The sequence below is a fragment of the Lytechinus pictus genome, chromosome 2, assembly GCF_037042905.1.
Source record: "Lytechinus pictus isolate F3 Inbred chromosome 2, Lp3.0, whole genome shotgun sequence".
NCBI classification, from domain to species: domain Eukaryota; kingdom Metazoa; phylum Echinodermata; class Echinoidea; order Temnopleuroida; family Toxopneustidae; genus Lytechinus; species Lytechinus pictus.
The window spans coordinates 37,334,935-37,353,321 of NC_087246.1; the positions used below are offsets into that span (position 1 = coordinate 37,334,935).

The 18,387-nt window shown below is 36.7% G+C and overlaps 1 protein-coding gene across 1 annotated transcript; it reads right to left on the reverse strand.

Moving 5' to 3' along the window:
- Positions 1 to 1,307: 1,307 nt before the first annotated feature.
- On the reverse strand, positions 1,308 to 9,621 carry LOC129280190 (cell surface glycoprotein 1-like). Its single transcript, XM_064115695.1, has 2 exons — positions 6,318 to 9,621; positions 1,308 to 4,833 (listed from the first exon to the last, which is right to left on the reverse strand). Exons 1-2 carry the CDS (start codon positions 9,515 to 9,517, stop codon positions 4,356 to 4,358), a joined length of 3,678 nt encoding a protein of 1,225 aa, XP_063971765.1. The 5' UTR covers positions 9,518 to 9,621; the 3' UTR covers positions 1,308 to 4,355.
- Between the last annotated feature and the right edge of the window lie 8,766 nt (positions 9,622 to 18,387).

Below are 18,387 nucleotides of genomic sequence, written 5' to 3' on the forward strand. Positions count from 1 at the left end.
TTAAAATAAGTGGATATATTGTATTCTGATGTGATTGTATACCCAACATAAATTAAGGGTGTCTTAAAGTAAGTGGATCTATTCAGTCAGTATACTGATATGATTGTATACCCCGTTGTATACCTACATCAGTTAGAGTGTCTCAAGATAAGTGGATCTATTGTATACTGATGTGATTGTATACTCAACATCAATTAAGGGTGTCTTAAAATAAGTGGATCTATTCAGTCAGTATACTGATGTGATTGTATACCTAACATGAATTAAGGGAGTCTTAAAATAATTGTGTCTATTATTCAGTAAGTATACTGACATGACTGATGTGATTATATACCCAACATCAATTAACTCTTTGCCCGCTTTGTTCAACTAGAGTCACATACAGGGGGCTGCCAACTTCGACTCAAGTCACATTTCATTCACAATACACACAGAATGTATAAAGTCTATTGTTCACGCAAACATACACAATAGTGATGTGCATCGCATTGTACCATGTACACACAAAGCTTTTCTTTCAAATAAACCAATCAAAAGTTATTGTGAGCTGAATTAGCATTGTCCATGCAAATTCCCTCTTAAGATTGCACCTTGAAATTAATGTGGCGCAGGAGTGATTCGGTCCGTGGCGGGGAAAGAGTTAATGGTGTCTTAAAATAAGTGGATCTATTTAGTAAATATACTGATGTAATTGTATACCCAAGATCAATTAAGGGTGTCTTAAATAAGTGGATCTATCCAGTAAATATACTGATGTGATAGAATGTCCTAACGACTGCCTTATATCCGGGATGTGGTGGGATTGGAATAAGATCTTTCACAGAGGCTCAGTTTGTGGTGATAATATTAATCTTATCAGAAACTAAATATGACCAAAAACGTGTGTTGTATAACATAATTATGGTTCATGCATGTTAAAAATAATTTCAGATCACTGATGCCATAACAATACTCTAAATGTACAATATTGTGAATGCTTTCAGGAGGGGACTTTCTGTAAATGAGAGTTATTAACTTCTTAATGGTATATATATAATTTTTTAAAACGTACATAAGTTTTACGGTTTTCTCATTTACTATACAGGTTACCTCAAATTAATACTTTTTCGTTTATCATTTTGTTTGATTAAACTTCAAGTTTAGATTTTGTACACGCTGTTGAAGCAAAGAAGACTTATTAAAAGAAAGAAAGGGTGAAATGGAAATTGTTAGAATAAAATTATAGCTAAATTGTTAATTTAGTATTTTCATTCCAGGTCAGATTTATCAACGATATTCTTTAAAGGAGAATGAAACTATTGGAGCAAGTTAGCTTTTGCGAAAGCAGAAAAATCTAAGAATAAGATCAACAAAAATTTGAGTAAAATAGGACTAGCAATAGAAGAGTTATGAGCATTTGAATGTCGAGATCACTAATGCTATGGAGATCCTCCTTTTGGCAATGCGACCAAGATCTATGATGTCACAGATGAACAACTCTCCCCTTTTGGACACTGAAAATATACCCCAAAACATCTCTTTTTGCTCATTCTAATCATATGACAAAATGATTCATCAATGATATAATGTTGTGAAACCTCTGTACTTGTCCTCTCATAAAGAGAACACCTCACCTTGTGATAGACTCTATAAAAGTGATAATATAAGTGAAATAAGTACTAAAGTAATGAGGGAGTTGTACGTGTGTGACATCACAGATCTTGGTCGCATTGCCAACGGGAGGATCTACATGGCATTAGTGATCTCAATATTCAAATGCTCATAACTTTCTTATCATTCATTCAATCTTCCTCAAATTTTCAACAATATGTTTCTTTGATTTTTCTCTTTGACATGGATTCAGCTGGTTTCAAGGGTTTCATTCTCCTTTAAATCAATGTACGGATACTTTCAAGCCAGTCTTAAGCTTTGACTGATGTTGAATCGAATTGTATTACGTTACAAAAGAAATCGTCAAGAATTCAAAGGAGTAAGAACAAGAACGGAACAATTTTATCTTAAACCTGTTAAAGTTTACGAAACTGAGAAAACAGAGGTTAATCTGAAGAAACAAATGTCAAATACAGTGATTTAAAAAAGCACGACAGATGGGCTTAGCATATTTTTATTTGAGCGAGGTGGCGGACAAGCTAGGTGAGAATATTTTTTATAAGGTCTATACAAAATAAAAAGCCCTCGAGATATTAACAAAAGCATTTGGAATAAAAGACCTACACATACGTCTTTCGACCCAAACCGACGTTGGCGAAGTAATAATAAAAGCCCTACCTCAGTCAGTTGAATTATATAAGGTTGAGAAGTGCAAAGATTTCATCGGTTGATTTGAAAGCTTTGCAAAATATCACCTGCTTGTAATCTTCTGAAGAAGTCAATTCAAAGGACTGATCAATTGAGACTAAAATGCGACGATGGATAGAAGATGGAAAAAAGGTGTTGGGGTTGCAGCTTTATTCACAAAGTGACATGTTAGTTTTATTTTAGATAGGCGAGGTGAATTTGCAACAGTCATTTACTGCATTTAAAAAGAGTAAACATTACATTTCGATTTCAGTGTAGTCTCATAGGAGCACTCTTGAAAAGAAAATTAAAAGGTTAAACGGAAGAAAGACAGGTAAAACAGTCTTCCCAACAAAACTCTCTCAAAGCATGATAAAATGATAAATAGTAATATGAATAGTGAACATTTATTGCTCGCTTGATTAAAATAATGATCACCTCTGCTCTGTGACCTTTACCTTTTTACTTCATAATCCCACTTTTACATACTGTATCTTTATTAAATCTCTAAGATAATATAAAGAATAATATGAAAAAACATTTTTATCATGATTACGTGTGTATAGATAATTTAACGAAAATGTGTCCATGGCACAGGCCCTATTTGATTGCAATAAATATGACGAAGTTATGGTATTTTAAGTCAACAGATTGGAAGATATTATTTCTTAAAACCTTTTTATTACAATAACCTACAAAACACATAATTAAATAAAATAGACCCGCCAATCAAGGTATTATTGATTGATTGATTGATTCTTTATTTCCATGCAAAAGATAAATCATACAACAGAAAATATATTGACAATATTTCACGGTAAAATAACAATAAACAATCATTGCATGGGAGGGGACAGTCATAAGCACAAAGGCTTGAAAAAGGACGCCCCTCAAGAAAGATTATGAAAGCAGCATTTCGACCCGAAACTCAAATCTTAATTTCATTGAAATATTTGTTACTCATAGAATAGGAATAACCACCCATTGCATATCCATTATGAAAATTCTATAAATGTTTTACTTTAAATTTGAAAGTTCCATATTTTTATCATTTTGGGGGTAATCCTATGGAAATGAAAATTTCAGCAATATATTTATTTTAAATTATTTTCACACCTGGCTAATCCTTCAGACCTTCACTAGCAGCGCCCTGGTAACGATTTTTTTTACAGGGGCGCTCAAGTAACTTTGACAAGTAAAAAAGAAAAAAGGGGTTCACTAAAAAATGAAGGTCGTTTTGGTCCCGAGAAATTTGACAAGCGAAGAAAAGAGGTTTCACTATAAAATAAATGTCGTTTTGGTCCATAAAAACTTGATATTTTGGTTACATTTTAGAGATTTATCATGCCTATCAGATTTCCAGGGGGTACTGCCTATGGAAAATAACACACGCATCACCCTTACCAGGGCCATGTTCACCAGTGTTCAAATTAGCTTCACACCCCATCGCTCCTTTAATGAATGTCTTCTCCAAAACATACATTCATTTATTCTTATGAATGACTTATCAGGCCAAAAAGATTTCCCGGCGAAATAAGAGATATCAATAGAAATTCAACTCGAATTATTTTTGAAAGACAAAAGTTTATTATCTACACTGTAAAAAATATTGGGTAAAATTTTAACCAGCACGAGGGTAATTATGTGTCCAACCAATTTGGGGCAGTATTTTACCCAATGCGGGAAGCATATTGTCCAGTAAGGTTTAAAAAATAAGCAGCAATTATTTTAGAATGGGCAAAATTTTCATCACACTGGAGAAATAAAAATGCCAAAAAGAAATGCTCAATGTTGGTTGGACACATAATTACCCTCATGGAGCATTTTTACCCAATATGTTTTTAGAGTGCAATGCAATTGAATTATTCAACCGAAATACCGTAATCTGTATATTGGAGAGTGGGGTTCTTATTCATACGATACAGTACATCCGTGCTGAACTCAAGTAGGCATATTCCAATATTACCCGTTGCTACGTTTGGCAAGTCTATGGCTAGATTTCGGGTTGTCGTGTAGAACGTTGGGTTTAAAGGTAGTCATTAATGATTGCATTGGTAAACATGTCTCTTCAGCTACACTTATGACCGAACAGGAGGTAGAGCACCGAAGTCTCCAACAGTAACACTACCAACACAACTAGTAACCTCTTTTCCCTTGGGCCACGCCCTCTTAACCCCACCCTGAGAGGGCGTCCCTCGACACTCTGTTGCTGATGTCAGTGGTGTCACCTGCTTTCTTCTGGCATATCTACCGCCAGGATTGAAACGCTCAATGGCTGAATGGAAAATCTTGGAGATACCAGTTCTCTTTGCGTCTCGGACGTCGTTCACCTTCTTCGCTTTACCTGCGAGTATAAATACAAGAACAGCCATGAGGATTTCCTCAAGTCTCATAAGACTCTGGAATGCCCACCAAGGCCAGGTTGGTACCACCACCAGGTCGGAGAAGATACCAAACACACCAAATGCACCGTATATGTGGGTAGCGCAGCTCGCAACGGCTATCCCACTGCATACCATGATGTTGCGATGAAGACGCATGGCTTTCTTATCTTGACTTCCTGTATGAAAAACAACAACAACAACAATAGTAGTAATAATAATAATAAGAAGAATTGCCTATACAATCCTTGTATAGTTAACATTTCACGTGCAATTTCATTTTAATTAGTTTATTAATTTATTTTCTTATATATTGATTGATTGATTTTTTTTTTTTATTATTATCTTTTTTTTTTTTGGGGGGGTTAATATATGACAAAAAACTACCCGGAAATATTTCTCCGTGCCGTCGATTTATTTGTTTCATCAAGCAAAATTGAATAATGAAAATCATCATGCATGATAATGCATGGCTGATGCTCATAGTCATGACCTTAAATTGCAATGCAGGTCATGCTATTCAGATTGTTACTCACAGTCCTTGTGAATGTGATATTCTCAATGCATCGTTAAGGAGATCCATCAAGTTTGCCCATGTAGTTCTACTGTCTACTCGACACATACGAGTCACCTGGATATTGATCTACTAATTATATCCGAAAGGTAATCAATATCATATCATTGCATTTATAGTATAAAACGACAGAGTTCAGACTGAATATTTTTGTGTGGAGTCGTCTTTCATTTGATGTTACGACTGAGTAATAACAAGGCCTGATTATTTGACATACCAAGAACAGACAGAGAAGGGAAAGGTATATAAACATCTACAATGATAGGGAGATTATTTGAACAATGCAGTTTAAATTAGGCCATCCACAGAAAGCGTTTTCATTTGAAATAAAAGATGCAGTGCCTGGTTAGCTCATCAAGTACACATTCAAATGATATATACCAATATCAGTAACCTAGCAACTCCAGTCATTGAGTTAACTCACCATGTTGGCATGTTGATTGCATTACACTCCAAAACTGACTTCGCTCAAAAATTAAGAATGTAAACGAGTGTGGGTGTGCGGTGCATGTGTGTGTTTATTTGTGAATTTGGGTGTATTTGTGTTTGGAGAGCCAATTAGAAATGGCTGGGGATAGCGTAAACATCCAAACAGGAATTATCAATCATATTCCATGGTGATATAAATGTATGCCTCACTGGTGTGGAGTTTAAAGCAAACTCAACAACAAAAAAAGGCACCCGCAATTTATGCACTCTCAAAACAGTTTACCCAACATTGGGTAAAATGGGAACATGTATACTTGCTGGGTAAAATAGTACCAAAAACTTTGTGAATTTTATGCAATGTTGCGTTTACATTTACCCTTTAAACTTGCATATTGCCCAACATGGGGGAAAAATTACACAGCAAACATGCCTGTTTCCTTTATATATATATATATATTTATATATATGTATATATATATACATACATATATATATATATGTATATATACATACATATATATATATATATATCAATATTTGGTAAATTTTTACTCAATCTTGTTTTGAGTGTGCAGAAAATACTCACACCCGTACTCATCTAACAAACACCATTTTGGCATTTTGGTAGCTTCATAGTAATATATAATATTGTATACTCGCCTTGCATGTTTTTCTTCTGACTCAAACTAGACTTGAAATTCGCTTTGATGAGTTGACTGACCCTGAAATAACCAACCGCTAAAAGTGCACTCCATGTTATGTAGATTATTTGACACATAAGCAGCAACCCTTTCATGTCGATAAAAAATGAAACGAGAACGTCCGTTCCTAGAACTACTAAGAAGTGTACACCACAAACTCGAGCAACAGCAGAGAATTTTTGAAAGCGAGGAGGCGCCAAAGAAACCTTTGTTGTATCGATAAGAACGAGTAACAGTGTGGAAAGAACAGCTGTGAGACAAGGAAACCCAATGGACCACATCATACGGGATAGGAGAATTGGTGTATTTTCTCGCGCTCCGTATGGATTTACAAAGAGTGAGATGGACCGAGTAACCCCAAATATTAATAGAAGTGTGTTTAATGTTGCAGTCAGTGACCTGGATCCCGTACGATGCCTGTCTCCAAAGACAGTCATGACAACATGACTGGCATACGTCCCAACAAGTATAAACCCGAAGGCAAAACCATATATATGTAAGCCCCAAGCTGGTCCAAGCAAGTCAAAAGCTTTATCCCAATCTGGTCCAGGCTCGGGCCACGGCTCTCCTTCTGGTTCTGGTTCAGCGGTTGAATTTGAAAAGGGTTCTGGTTCACCTTCATGTTCAGGTTCTGGTTCACTTTCTCCTTCTGCCGTTGGTTCAGGCTCACTTTCTCCTTCTGCTGTCGGTTCAGGTTCACTTTCCCCTTCTGCTGTTGGTTCTGGTTCACTTTCTCCTTCTGCCGTTGGTTCAGGTTCACTTTCCCCTTCTGCAGTTGGTTCTGGTTCACTTTCTCCTTCTGCTGTCGGTTCAGGTTCACTTTCCCCTTCTGCTGTTGGTTCTGGTTCACTTTCCCCTTCTGCTGTTGGTTCAGGTTCACTTTCTCCTTCTGCAGTTGGTTCTGGTTCACTTACTCCTTCTGCAGTTGGTTCTGGTTCACTTTCTCCTTCTGCTGTTGGTTCGGGCTCACTTTCTCCTTCTGCAGTTGGTTCAGGTTCACTTTCCCCTTCTGCTGTTGGTTCTGGTTCACTTTCCCCTTCTGCAGTTGGTTCTGGTTCACTTTCCCCTTCTGCTGTTGGTTCTGGTTCACTTTTCCCTTCTGCCGTTGGTTCTGGTTCACTTTCCCCTTCTGCTGTTGGTTCTGGTTCACTTTCCCCTTCTGCAGTTGGTTCTGGTTCACTTTCCCCTTCTGCAGTTGGTTCTGGTTCACTTTCCCCTTCTGCTGTTGGTTCTGGTTCACTTTCCCCTTCTGTCGTTGGTTCTGGTTCACTTTCCCCTTCTGCTGTTGGTTCTGGTTCACTTTCCCCTTCTGCAGTTGGTTCTGGTTCACTTTCTCCTTCTGCAGTTGGTTCGGGCTCACTTTCTCCTTCTGCTGTTGGTTCTGGTTCACTTTCTCCTTCTGCTGTTGGTTCTGGTTCACTTTCTCCTTCTGCTGTTGGTTCTGGTTCACTTTCTCCTTCTGCAGTTGGTTTGGGTTCACTTTCTCCTTCTGCAGTTGGTTCGGGTTCGCTTTCTCCTTCTGCTGTTGGTTCAGGCTCACTTTCTCCTTCTGCAGTTGGTTCGGGTTCGCTTTCTCCTTCTGCAGTTGGTTCAGGTTCGCTTTCTCCTTCTGCAGTTGGTTCAGGTTCGCTTTCTCCTTCTGCAGTTGGTTCAGGTTCACTTTCTCCTTCTGCTGTTGGTTCTGGCTCACTTTCTCCTTCTGCAGTTGGTTCTGGTTCACTTTCTCCGTCTGCTGTTGGTTCTGGTTCACTTTCTCCTTCTGCAGTTGGTTCGGGCTCACTTTCTCCTTCTGCAGTTGGTTCGGGCTCACTTTCTCCTTCTGCATTTGGTTCTGGTTCACTTTCTCCTTCTGCAGTTGGTTCGGGCTCACTTTCCCCTTCTGCCGTTGGTTCGGGCTCACTTTCTCCTACTGCTGTTGGTTCGGGCTCACTTTCTCCTTCTGCTGTTGGTTCGGGCTCACTTTTCCCTTCTGCCGTTGGTTCTGGTTCACTTTCCCCTTCTGCCGTTGGTTCTGGTTCACTCTCCCCTTCTGCTGTTGGTTCTGGTTCACTTTCCCCTTCTGCAGTTGGTTCTGGTTCACTTTCTCCTTCTGCAGTTGGTTCGGGCTCACTTTCTCCTTCTGCTGTTGGTTCTGGTTCACTTTCTCCTTCTGCAGTTGGTTTGGGTTCACTTTCTCCTTCTGCAGTTGGTTCGGGTTCGCTTTCTCCTTCTGCTGTTGGTTCAGGCTCACTTTTTCCTTCTGCAGTTGGTTCGGGTTCGCTTTCTCCTTCTGCAGTTGGTTTAGGTTCGCTTTCTCCTTCTGCAGTTGGTTCAGGTTCGCTTTCTCCTTCTGCAGTTGGTTCAGGTTCACTTTCTCCTTCTGCTGTTGGTTCTGGCTCACTTTCTCCTTCTGCAGTTGGTTCTGGTTCACTTTCTCCGTCTGCTGTTGGTTCTGGTTCACTTTCTCCTTCTGCAGTTGGTTCGGGCTCACTTTCTCCTTCTGCAGTTGGTTCTGGTTCACTTTCTCCTTCTGCGGTTGGTTCGGGCTCACTTTCCCCTTCTGCCGTTGGTTCGGGCTCACTTTCTCCTACTGCTGTTGGTTCGGGCTCACTTTCTCCTTCTGCTGTTGGTTCGGGCTCACTTTCCCCTTCTGCCGTTGGTTCGGGCTCACTTTCTCCTTCTCCTGTTGGTTCTGGTTCACTTTCTCCTTCTGCAGTTGGTTCAGGTTCACTTTCTCCTTCTGCAGTTGGTTCTGGTTCACTTTCTCCGTCTGCTGTTGGTTCTGGTTCACTTTCTCCTTCTGCAGTTGGTTCGGGCTCACTTTCTCCTTCTGCTGTTGGTTCTGGTTCGCTTTCTCCTTCTGCAGTTGGTTCTGGTTCACTTTCCCATTCTGCTGTTGGTTCCGGAGTTCCTCCCGATCTTTTCTCTCGAATCAAATGCAGGTTTTGAAGTTCACCTTTTCTTTCATTCTCATTTATATGTTTCCAACCGGTGAACCTTGTTATCAAATGTGAAACAATGCTGCTGTGTACATCATGTTCTTTATTTCTTATTTTTCCTGTGCCCTCTGCCTCTGTTGTCATTTTCTCTGCAGACTCCAGTGAATGAGTCTGAACTGAAAAAATGACTGCGAAAATCAAGATTGAACCTGTTGTTTGAGTGAAATTCATTTCCATTACTTCATCGCCAGCTACCAGTATTCTTGTGTATGGTTTGAGTAGATGAAACGTTTTTCACTTCACACGAGTACGGTTGTGTTTGAGCTCCTCCAGTTCTGTTCGAAATCCTTCATTGTCGTTGCTCGAGGTCTGAAAAGAATATGAAAAGAAAACAAATCATTCAACGTATTTATAATTCTAAGTAAACAATTTTGAATGATAATTTATGGTATCAGTTCCTCATATACAACGGATTGTCAGCAAAAGAGATTCATTTTTTTCTTTCGCTCAGAAATTCTGGGCAAATGCAATATAATTATAAAATTATAGATTGATTAAATACAACGTGAAAATTTGAAATGTTATAAAGTCAGAAAAGGTTCCCACTTGATACAATTCCAAAACATATATATATATATACTATCGATCTTACTTATATTTCCAAGGTATTTCAAAATGACAAAAACAACAAAATCTGTTTGAGATGAGAAGATATCAAAGTATCCATGAAGATTTGAAACACAAAATAAATTTGCTAACAATAAAAATGAATGACAATTTTTCCCTGAAACTGTGGCGTAACCAAAGGGAGGGGGCACGTGCCCCCCCCCACCGGCTAGCGAAAATGGGGGGAAAGGAGAAAAATAGGGAGAAAGAAAGGGAAACGTATTGGGGGAAGAAAAATGAATTATTGTATATTATATCATATTATACATATTATATTATATTATAGAAGAAATATTTGTTAATAACTTTATGAAACATAATTTGTTTAGGTTCTATATGTGTTAATCACTCCTGTTGCTCGCATTTTCTGGTTAATGAGATGAATAATCCTGTTAAAGGGGATTAAATAATACTAAAACATCCCATCTTCAGTCAGTATACACTACATATATTTCCTCGCGATTCGATCTTTTATTATTTAATGTAGTGACATATGCTTTTTTTTATGACTTCTTAAAGTGATTGCCCCCTTTAAAGATCTGAATATAAAATATTTCCAGTCAGTGCTTAAGTTCGCATCATTGGATTGAGATATGTCTGCTCTTCATGAATTCCTAAAAAACAGCCCATAAAATGTTCCTTTTTTCTGGTCTGAATATCATTTTTTTTCAGCTCGCGCTTCGCGCTCGCATCGTTTTGTTAGTGAAATACGTATGGTCTCAATGAATAGACAAACAGGCCTTGAATGCCCCTCTTCGGGTCTGATTACAAAAAAATGCTTATAATATCCCTTTTTAAGGTTTGAATATAAAAAAAAACCTTAGTTCGCGCTTCGCACACGCAGTATTTGATTATATAGTGATGTTCAAAGTTACAGTGGCTACAAAAAGCGCTTCATGTGTTTAGGTGTAATTCTGAAAAATAATCAGCTCGCGCTTGGTGCTCGCATTAGATGACTATGGTGAGATATGTAAGCTCTTCATGAATTCCTAAAAACTATCCTTAAAATAACATTGTTTGGGGTCACTATATAAAAAAATTCAGCTCGTGCTTCGCGCTCACATTGTTTGTTTAGTGAGACAGGTATACGTATCATTACAAAAAATTACTTATAATTACCTTTTTAGGTCTGAATATCAACAATTTTAAGCTCCCGCTACGCGCTCGCGTTATTTGATCACAGTGCGATACATATCCTTTAACGGCACAGTCCTTAAAATATCTCTATTAGCATGATTAGGTTAATATACCTGGCTATTAAGCGCGCTTCGCGCGCCAACTAATTAACTCAAATTTGTTGCTGGTGCCCCCCTATGCCGTGACCCACGGTACGCCACTGTCCTGATATTTCAGCGATCAGTTCACATTAATTTTCCCGAGTCAATTCTGAATCTTCTTAAAAGAAAACCATACCCGTAAAATCTTCTTCATTTTTTTTTTGTTGCTCAAAAACTCAGCAATCAGATTATATGAATTATAATTATGTGAGAATGAAATGCGTAAAGAGTTTAACTAATTTTCCAAGACCTTTCTACAATTAACGAGATAACGAATGTGATCCGTATTGAAGTGGCAGAAGTGGCCAAATTTACCTTTATGATGAAGTTGCATTGTCAGGATTGTGCTAAATGAATCTAAATTTGCAAGATTGATGCGTCTTGCAATTGTATTGTTAAGGCAAAAAATGCCTGAAATAAAATTCGTAAGTGGGATATGAATATAAATATTGAGGAAATTGAAGTGGTATGATTATAGCATAATTTGTGTGACATGAACCACCTTTATTTCTCGTATTATTTACCGCCAATGGTTGGCCTCCCGGTTGAACTGACATAAATGGAAAGAGAGATAGAGAGTTTGGCGTGTTGGCTGATTATAACTCAATTTATTTCGAATTAAGTGATAATGTGACGTACACTTCGCACCAACACGCAGGCTAACGGGTTCCGTATCCCAGTAAAAGAATTATCCTGATTGTTTATTCAATGAACCGTATGGCATTTCAGCATCGATTGCTTAACATTTTCATATCATGCCGAACCAGGCAATTTGAGGAAAATTTCAAATGCCCAAATGATTATGATCTCCGTGAATCGACCACGCGAATGGTAAAGCTATATACAACCATGTTTATTAACGATAAATGATAGAAAGGACATTTTTAAAATAACAATATTGCATTTTTAAAATAAACGATAATATTTGGGAAATCGAAGAGGAAATAATTGTTCCACGAGCTTAATTGATAATCGGAAGATATTGTTCACCCCTTAAATCAAATAATGCATCTATTATAGCTCTTAAATTGCAAATAAAACAAAATGTTTTAAAGCCTTATCATCCAATTAATCAAAAAGATTCAATTCTCACAATAAGTTTGATCTTCCATTGATGAGAATTCTATTAAAAAAAAAACACGATACAAACACTGATAATAGGTACTTTCAAATAAGTCGAAAATTACTACGACTAATATTCTTTCTTTTTTGGATAGTGGGAAACGTTTGAAAGCTTTAACAAGTGGAATGCCTCTGGCCGTCTCACCTGCATCACGCGATTCAATATAGCAGCAGTGCTGATTTTGAAAACTACTATAACTCGCACAAGATGTTCAGTGATACTTGGTTACCCTTATTTCCACGTTTTATGAACTAGACCAATACACTTATAGAGATATGATGGCAATTCAACAAATACCCCCAACGTGGCCAAAGTTCTTTGACCTTACATGACCTTTGACCTTGATCATGTGACCTGAAACTCGCACAGGATGTTCAGTGATACTTGATTACTATTATGTCCAAGTTTTATGAACTAGACCAACACACTTTCAAATTTATGGCTGTAATTCAACAAATACCCCAATTTGGCCAAAGTTCATTGACCCTAAATGAACTTTGACCTTAATCATGTGACCTGAAACTTGCACAGGATGTTCAGTAATACTTGATTACTATTATGTCCAAGTTTCATGAATCAGATCCATAAACTTTCAAAGTTATGATGGTAATTCAACAGATACCCCCAATTCGGCCAAAGTTCATTGACCCTAAATGACCTTTGACCTTGGTCATGTGATGTGAAACTCATGCAGGATGTTCAGTGATACTTGATTAACCTTATGTATAAGTTTCATGAACTAGGTCCATATATTTTCTAAGTTATGCTGTCATTTCAAAAACTTAACCTCAGGTTAAGATTTTGATGTTGATTCCCCCAACATGGTCTAAGTTCATTGACCCTAAATGACCTTTGACCTTGGTCATGTGATATGAAACTCAGGCAGGATGTTCAGTAATACTTGATTAACCTTATGGCCAAGTTTCATGAACTAGGTCCATATACTTTCTAAGTTATGCTGTCATTTCAAAAACTTAACCTCAGGTTAAGATTTGGTGTTGACGCCGCCGTCGCCGTCGCCGTCGCCGTCGGAAAAGCGGCGCCTATAGTCTCACTCTGCTATGCAGGTGAGACAAAAATACCACCTTTAAGTTGCCTTTGTCTCATCTCCCCCACCCCACCCCCCTCTCTCTCTCTCTTCTGTCCCTCTTAAAACAAACTCCCTTTTTAATGGAATATGTCTTCCAACCAGTTGACATCTAAAAATCATTCCATTCCACATCTGTTAATTTTTAAATTTGAAATATAGAATGATGTTATTGTCCTTGAATCCAATATTCGGATTCTTTTTTGTAGGAGTAACATGCCCAAACTGGACTACTATATTTGATAAAGGTACATCACTTATCTTATAATCAAATCAAGACCTCTGACTTTACATAAAGACGCCTTGGAGAGATATCTGACCGATATATACCTTTATCACCGGAAACACTTAAATATATTTGTTAATCCAATAACAGTAAATTTACTCGTAACCTGATTTTGCAAACTGAATTATTGATTAAATGGGTGGTAAATTTTGCGAAAAAGGTGTAATGCCAATGGGATAGCATCCATCTTTTAAATATGAAAATGCGGAGCACTTTGGGTCTGTCTTTGATCTCTTATTCTTGTAAAAGAAAAATAAGGGCAAGCGATTTGTGATAATGATTGGTATACAAACCTTTTTCAGACTAAAATGTAGCGTATTTTACTCAATCAGTATGTGACGTAATGGACTCTGCTTTTGCATTTTACCAATGTTGTGCTTATATACGTTTCTTGAAATTAAGCGAAAGTCTAAAATACCGTATCATTTACATGATCCATTAATGAAGAAATTTTTATTTCTCTATTAATTAAAATAAATTCTATTTGTGGTAGACGCGACCTTCATACTACAATATTTCGTGGAGTAATATTAAATGGTTATTTTTTTTCTTCTAAAAGTGGATTTCGATATAATCTGTATACCAAAGAGCACATGAAATATTTTTGCCAGTAATATACATCGATCATGGTTTAAAAAAAAGTTTAGGTGGTTAATTTTTTTCTACTCTAAATGAAGATCATCCTACTTGGAATGAAAACAGTTAATGAAAGGATCGTTAGCATTTCCGAAGGAAATTGGGTCAGCGATATTCCTCCAAACGGTGTTTTCAGATCATCCCTCGCCAGGCAGTTTTCGGAAACAAATTAACATGTCAACGATCCTTCCACATGATAATTGGAATGAGGGAATCTCTGGGAAAATTACCATTTGCTCGACCTCATTTTTTTTTACAAATTCTTTTGTTAGTCATACATGTATCTGCAGAGGTGACCTCTCAACATCGTGATAATTTTGAAGTGCAATACTTCAACATGTTTAGAATATGAACATATACTTCGCTAAGAAACTTGTTCATTATTTTGCGGATCGGGAGTTAAATAATCTACAGGTATATCTACATCACAGGCATAATAATGGTGAATCCTTAGTTAATCCAATTATTTCCCATGTGTATACATGTATTAATCCTACACACTTAAAATGTTGGGCGACATACTGTCGACTGTGTTGGGTAATGTATGTTGGTAAATATACATATATATTGTCACTGGGCAATTATTATCAAATTGAGCAAATTTATTACCCAATTATTAGTTTTTATTACCCAATTTGGGCAGATTTTTTACCAATAGTTGTGTGGATAGTATGTTGCACAGGGTTGGTTAAAAGTTGGGCATATTTGCTTATTTTAAGAGTGTATAGATTGCGCTCACGATTTATCCCTATTCTTTCTTTTTATTTTTATACATTCTCTTTGTTAGCCGAGCTATTTTCGAAATCGGATTCATTCCAGAACCATGGCCGTACGCAGAAAAATTTCCCGGGGGGCAAGACTTGTAAAAAATTTCAAAGAAACTCAAAAGCGAGGGAACGAAGCGACCGAGCCCCACTTTTAGTGATTGTTATGAAAAAAAAATGTAGGTTTCCAAATTTTCTGGGGGAGGGGCAACTGCCCCCCCCCCCCATCACTGCGTACGGCCATGTTAAGAACATAAACTTTATTATAAAATGTTAATTGGAGAGACAGGTGAACAATCGATGAATCGAGATACAAAAATTCAATCTTGTATTTTCACAATTAGAGAATTTGCTTTATCAGCTTCTCTATCAATTCTGAGCTTATGTTCACGGTCACACGATCTTTTCTTTAAAGAAATAATATCGCTTTGAACTGTTTAGAATGATGATCACATATACCCTCCTCTATCAAACCGATTAATAATAGGATAATTTCCTATGTCCTTGAGTACTGCGATGAATCGTTGTATGACATCGGCAAGACATCGTATTCATGGACTTCTTTTATCTTCGTATTCTTGCCAACTTCGTAGAATATCATAGTTTACACCTGCTATCTCTCCTAATCATTGGCGTAATCAGACAAAAATTTTGAGGGGGCCAGATATGGCGTATATCGGGCAAAATTCATAACAAGTTACGAGTGAGCGAGCGACCAACATTTTTATATTTTAATTACATAAATCCACATTTGTGATAGATTTTAACATAATATTTAGAAAATAACATAAAATTTCACCTTTCTCTCTTTCTTTTTCTCTGTTTTTTTTTGCCTCGGTCGTGATTTATTCTATTGTTTTTATCATCATTTTTTTTGGGGGGACATACTTAATTTACAGATTATTAAGACACGATTTGGCAAATGTAAGGAAAAATCGATATTTCATAATATGATTTGAAAAGCTCGGAAGTTGTATTGATGGTTAACGTGTAGACTATTTTTGACGCTTATTCGGTTAGACTATATACTTAACCTGGTTTTCAGGCGGAATTAGGTGGACATGAATACAAAATAAACACATTATTAAATTTCCAAACAACGAGACTGAAAAGAGATGCGTTGTGTAATACGAAAGCAATTTTTCATCCTTTTGTATTTCTTGACATAATTTTAAAACCCCTATTCCTTGTATTTCTGTACATGATCACTCAAACAACCCAAATCCTGCATGCATTTCTCCCCCTTAGCTTTAGCCGCGTATTTGCAATGCACAGTGATGCAATAATTTATAGGCACTCTGGATATTGGTGTTTTTTCATATGGAATGCCATCCCTTTCAATATTGACAATCAAATCAAAATCGGAATACTAATGTCTCACTATCAGAAATCAGTGGTCGTATGATTGAACAATTCATCAATTTTATGATAGAAAAGTTCCAAATTGTTTATTGCCTTTGTTATCATTTGTATTATTTGCAGATGACAAACATTTTTTTTCACATATTAGTTTAGAAACTGTAGTAGATACAATTAATCGTGAATCGTGAATTTTTTAGGTATTACAACAGATAAATTTAAATTGGAACGAACACATACGTTGCATATATACTAGTATCTCGAGAAACGTCGGTGTACTTTACTAAATGAAAAACACTATTCCACAAACTACCTTTGTTACACTATACAATTCATTAATTTTCCCCTACATATCGTACTGCAATGTAGATTGGGCAACCTGTGCAAAAACGAAAATTAATACAATATATTTATTACAGAAAAAAGCTATTCGAGTTTGTATTGATTCGCGGTATTTAGCACACACAGACCCATTATTCCATAAACTAAAGACTATAACAGTATTTGACATAAATTCACTTCAAAGTTTACTGCTGATGTTCAAGTACGTAAATAACATGCATGCTTCCACCTTCATTCCACAATTTTTATATATTGAACACATCTATTAATTCATACCCTACACGGAACTCTTCAAATTTTAACTTAATCAACCCCAAATTGCTCATTGCACAGATATCCATAAGACACCATGGTCCCGATTTATGGAACTCTCTACCAGAGTCTATCAAAAAAAAAAAAAGTTCATCTCTTTACTCATTCAAGGCAAATGTTTCCTTCATAAGATTTTACTGCGCTGATGGCGTGATTCGGAGCAGACTGAGTTTGGAGAAGATATAATAAGGTTTGGTGATATCGAACAGCCCTATCCTTGTTTGAACAGTACTACGAGAGTCAAAGAGTAAAGATACTTAAATTGAAGGTTTATGAAAGTTTGCATGATATACTTAATCAAACATGAAAATTGACTGACTGATTAATTGACTGATTGATTTATTTATTGATTGATTGACTGATTGATAGATAGATCGATTTATTATAGGCCTACTGAAATAACTACAACGAAATGAATTAAAATATATATCTTTCATACATGTTCTCATCTTGATATCATCTATTCATCATACAGGATGAATGAATAGGTCATCCCCAAGTCCTAATATTCCTTATTCCTAATACAGATTTACTCCAGTGGCTCAACGTGAATAAATATAATTTGCACTTCTTGAATAGATAACAAACAGCTGAACCTGACTACACATCACTGTAAAAACTGAGGTGTTAAAACTGACACCAGTTGGTGTTAATAGAGGACCACACCCTGAGGTGTTAAAATTACACCCTAGGGATTGAACACCAAAGGGTGTTGATGTGACAACCAAAGGTGTTGTAATAACACATGTAGGTGTTAAACTAACACTGTCAATTTAACACCGGTGTAAAATAACTGGTGTGGTCCTCTATGTACACCGGTTAACACCACAGTTTTTTTCTGTGTACTTAATACAAAACTTGGATGGAGAGGTTCCCTGATGTGTAATATGAAAAAATGCTCATATCTTTGTGATTATTGAACCATATCACATAAAATTTCATCCATGCAGTTGTAAAAAAAATGAATTGTAGTTTACGGGTATAAAAACAGAAAAAATATTATGTTGTCATTTTTGGTACTTTATCCATCTAGAGTGCTATCAACATTTTTGTGGGACACGCTGTATACAGTGCGTCTAAAAAAAACTATACACTTTTGAAATGGCTGCCGAATAAAAAAAAATATATGACTTTTGGCGAAAACACTTTGGATGGCTAATTCCGGCCCAGCCTAATTTTCATACCCTTTGTTTCAGTGGGCAGTGCTCGCTCAAGCATGCATAATTTTCCAACTTTTTGACGTCATTTGAAAGTT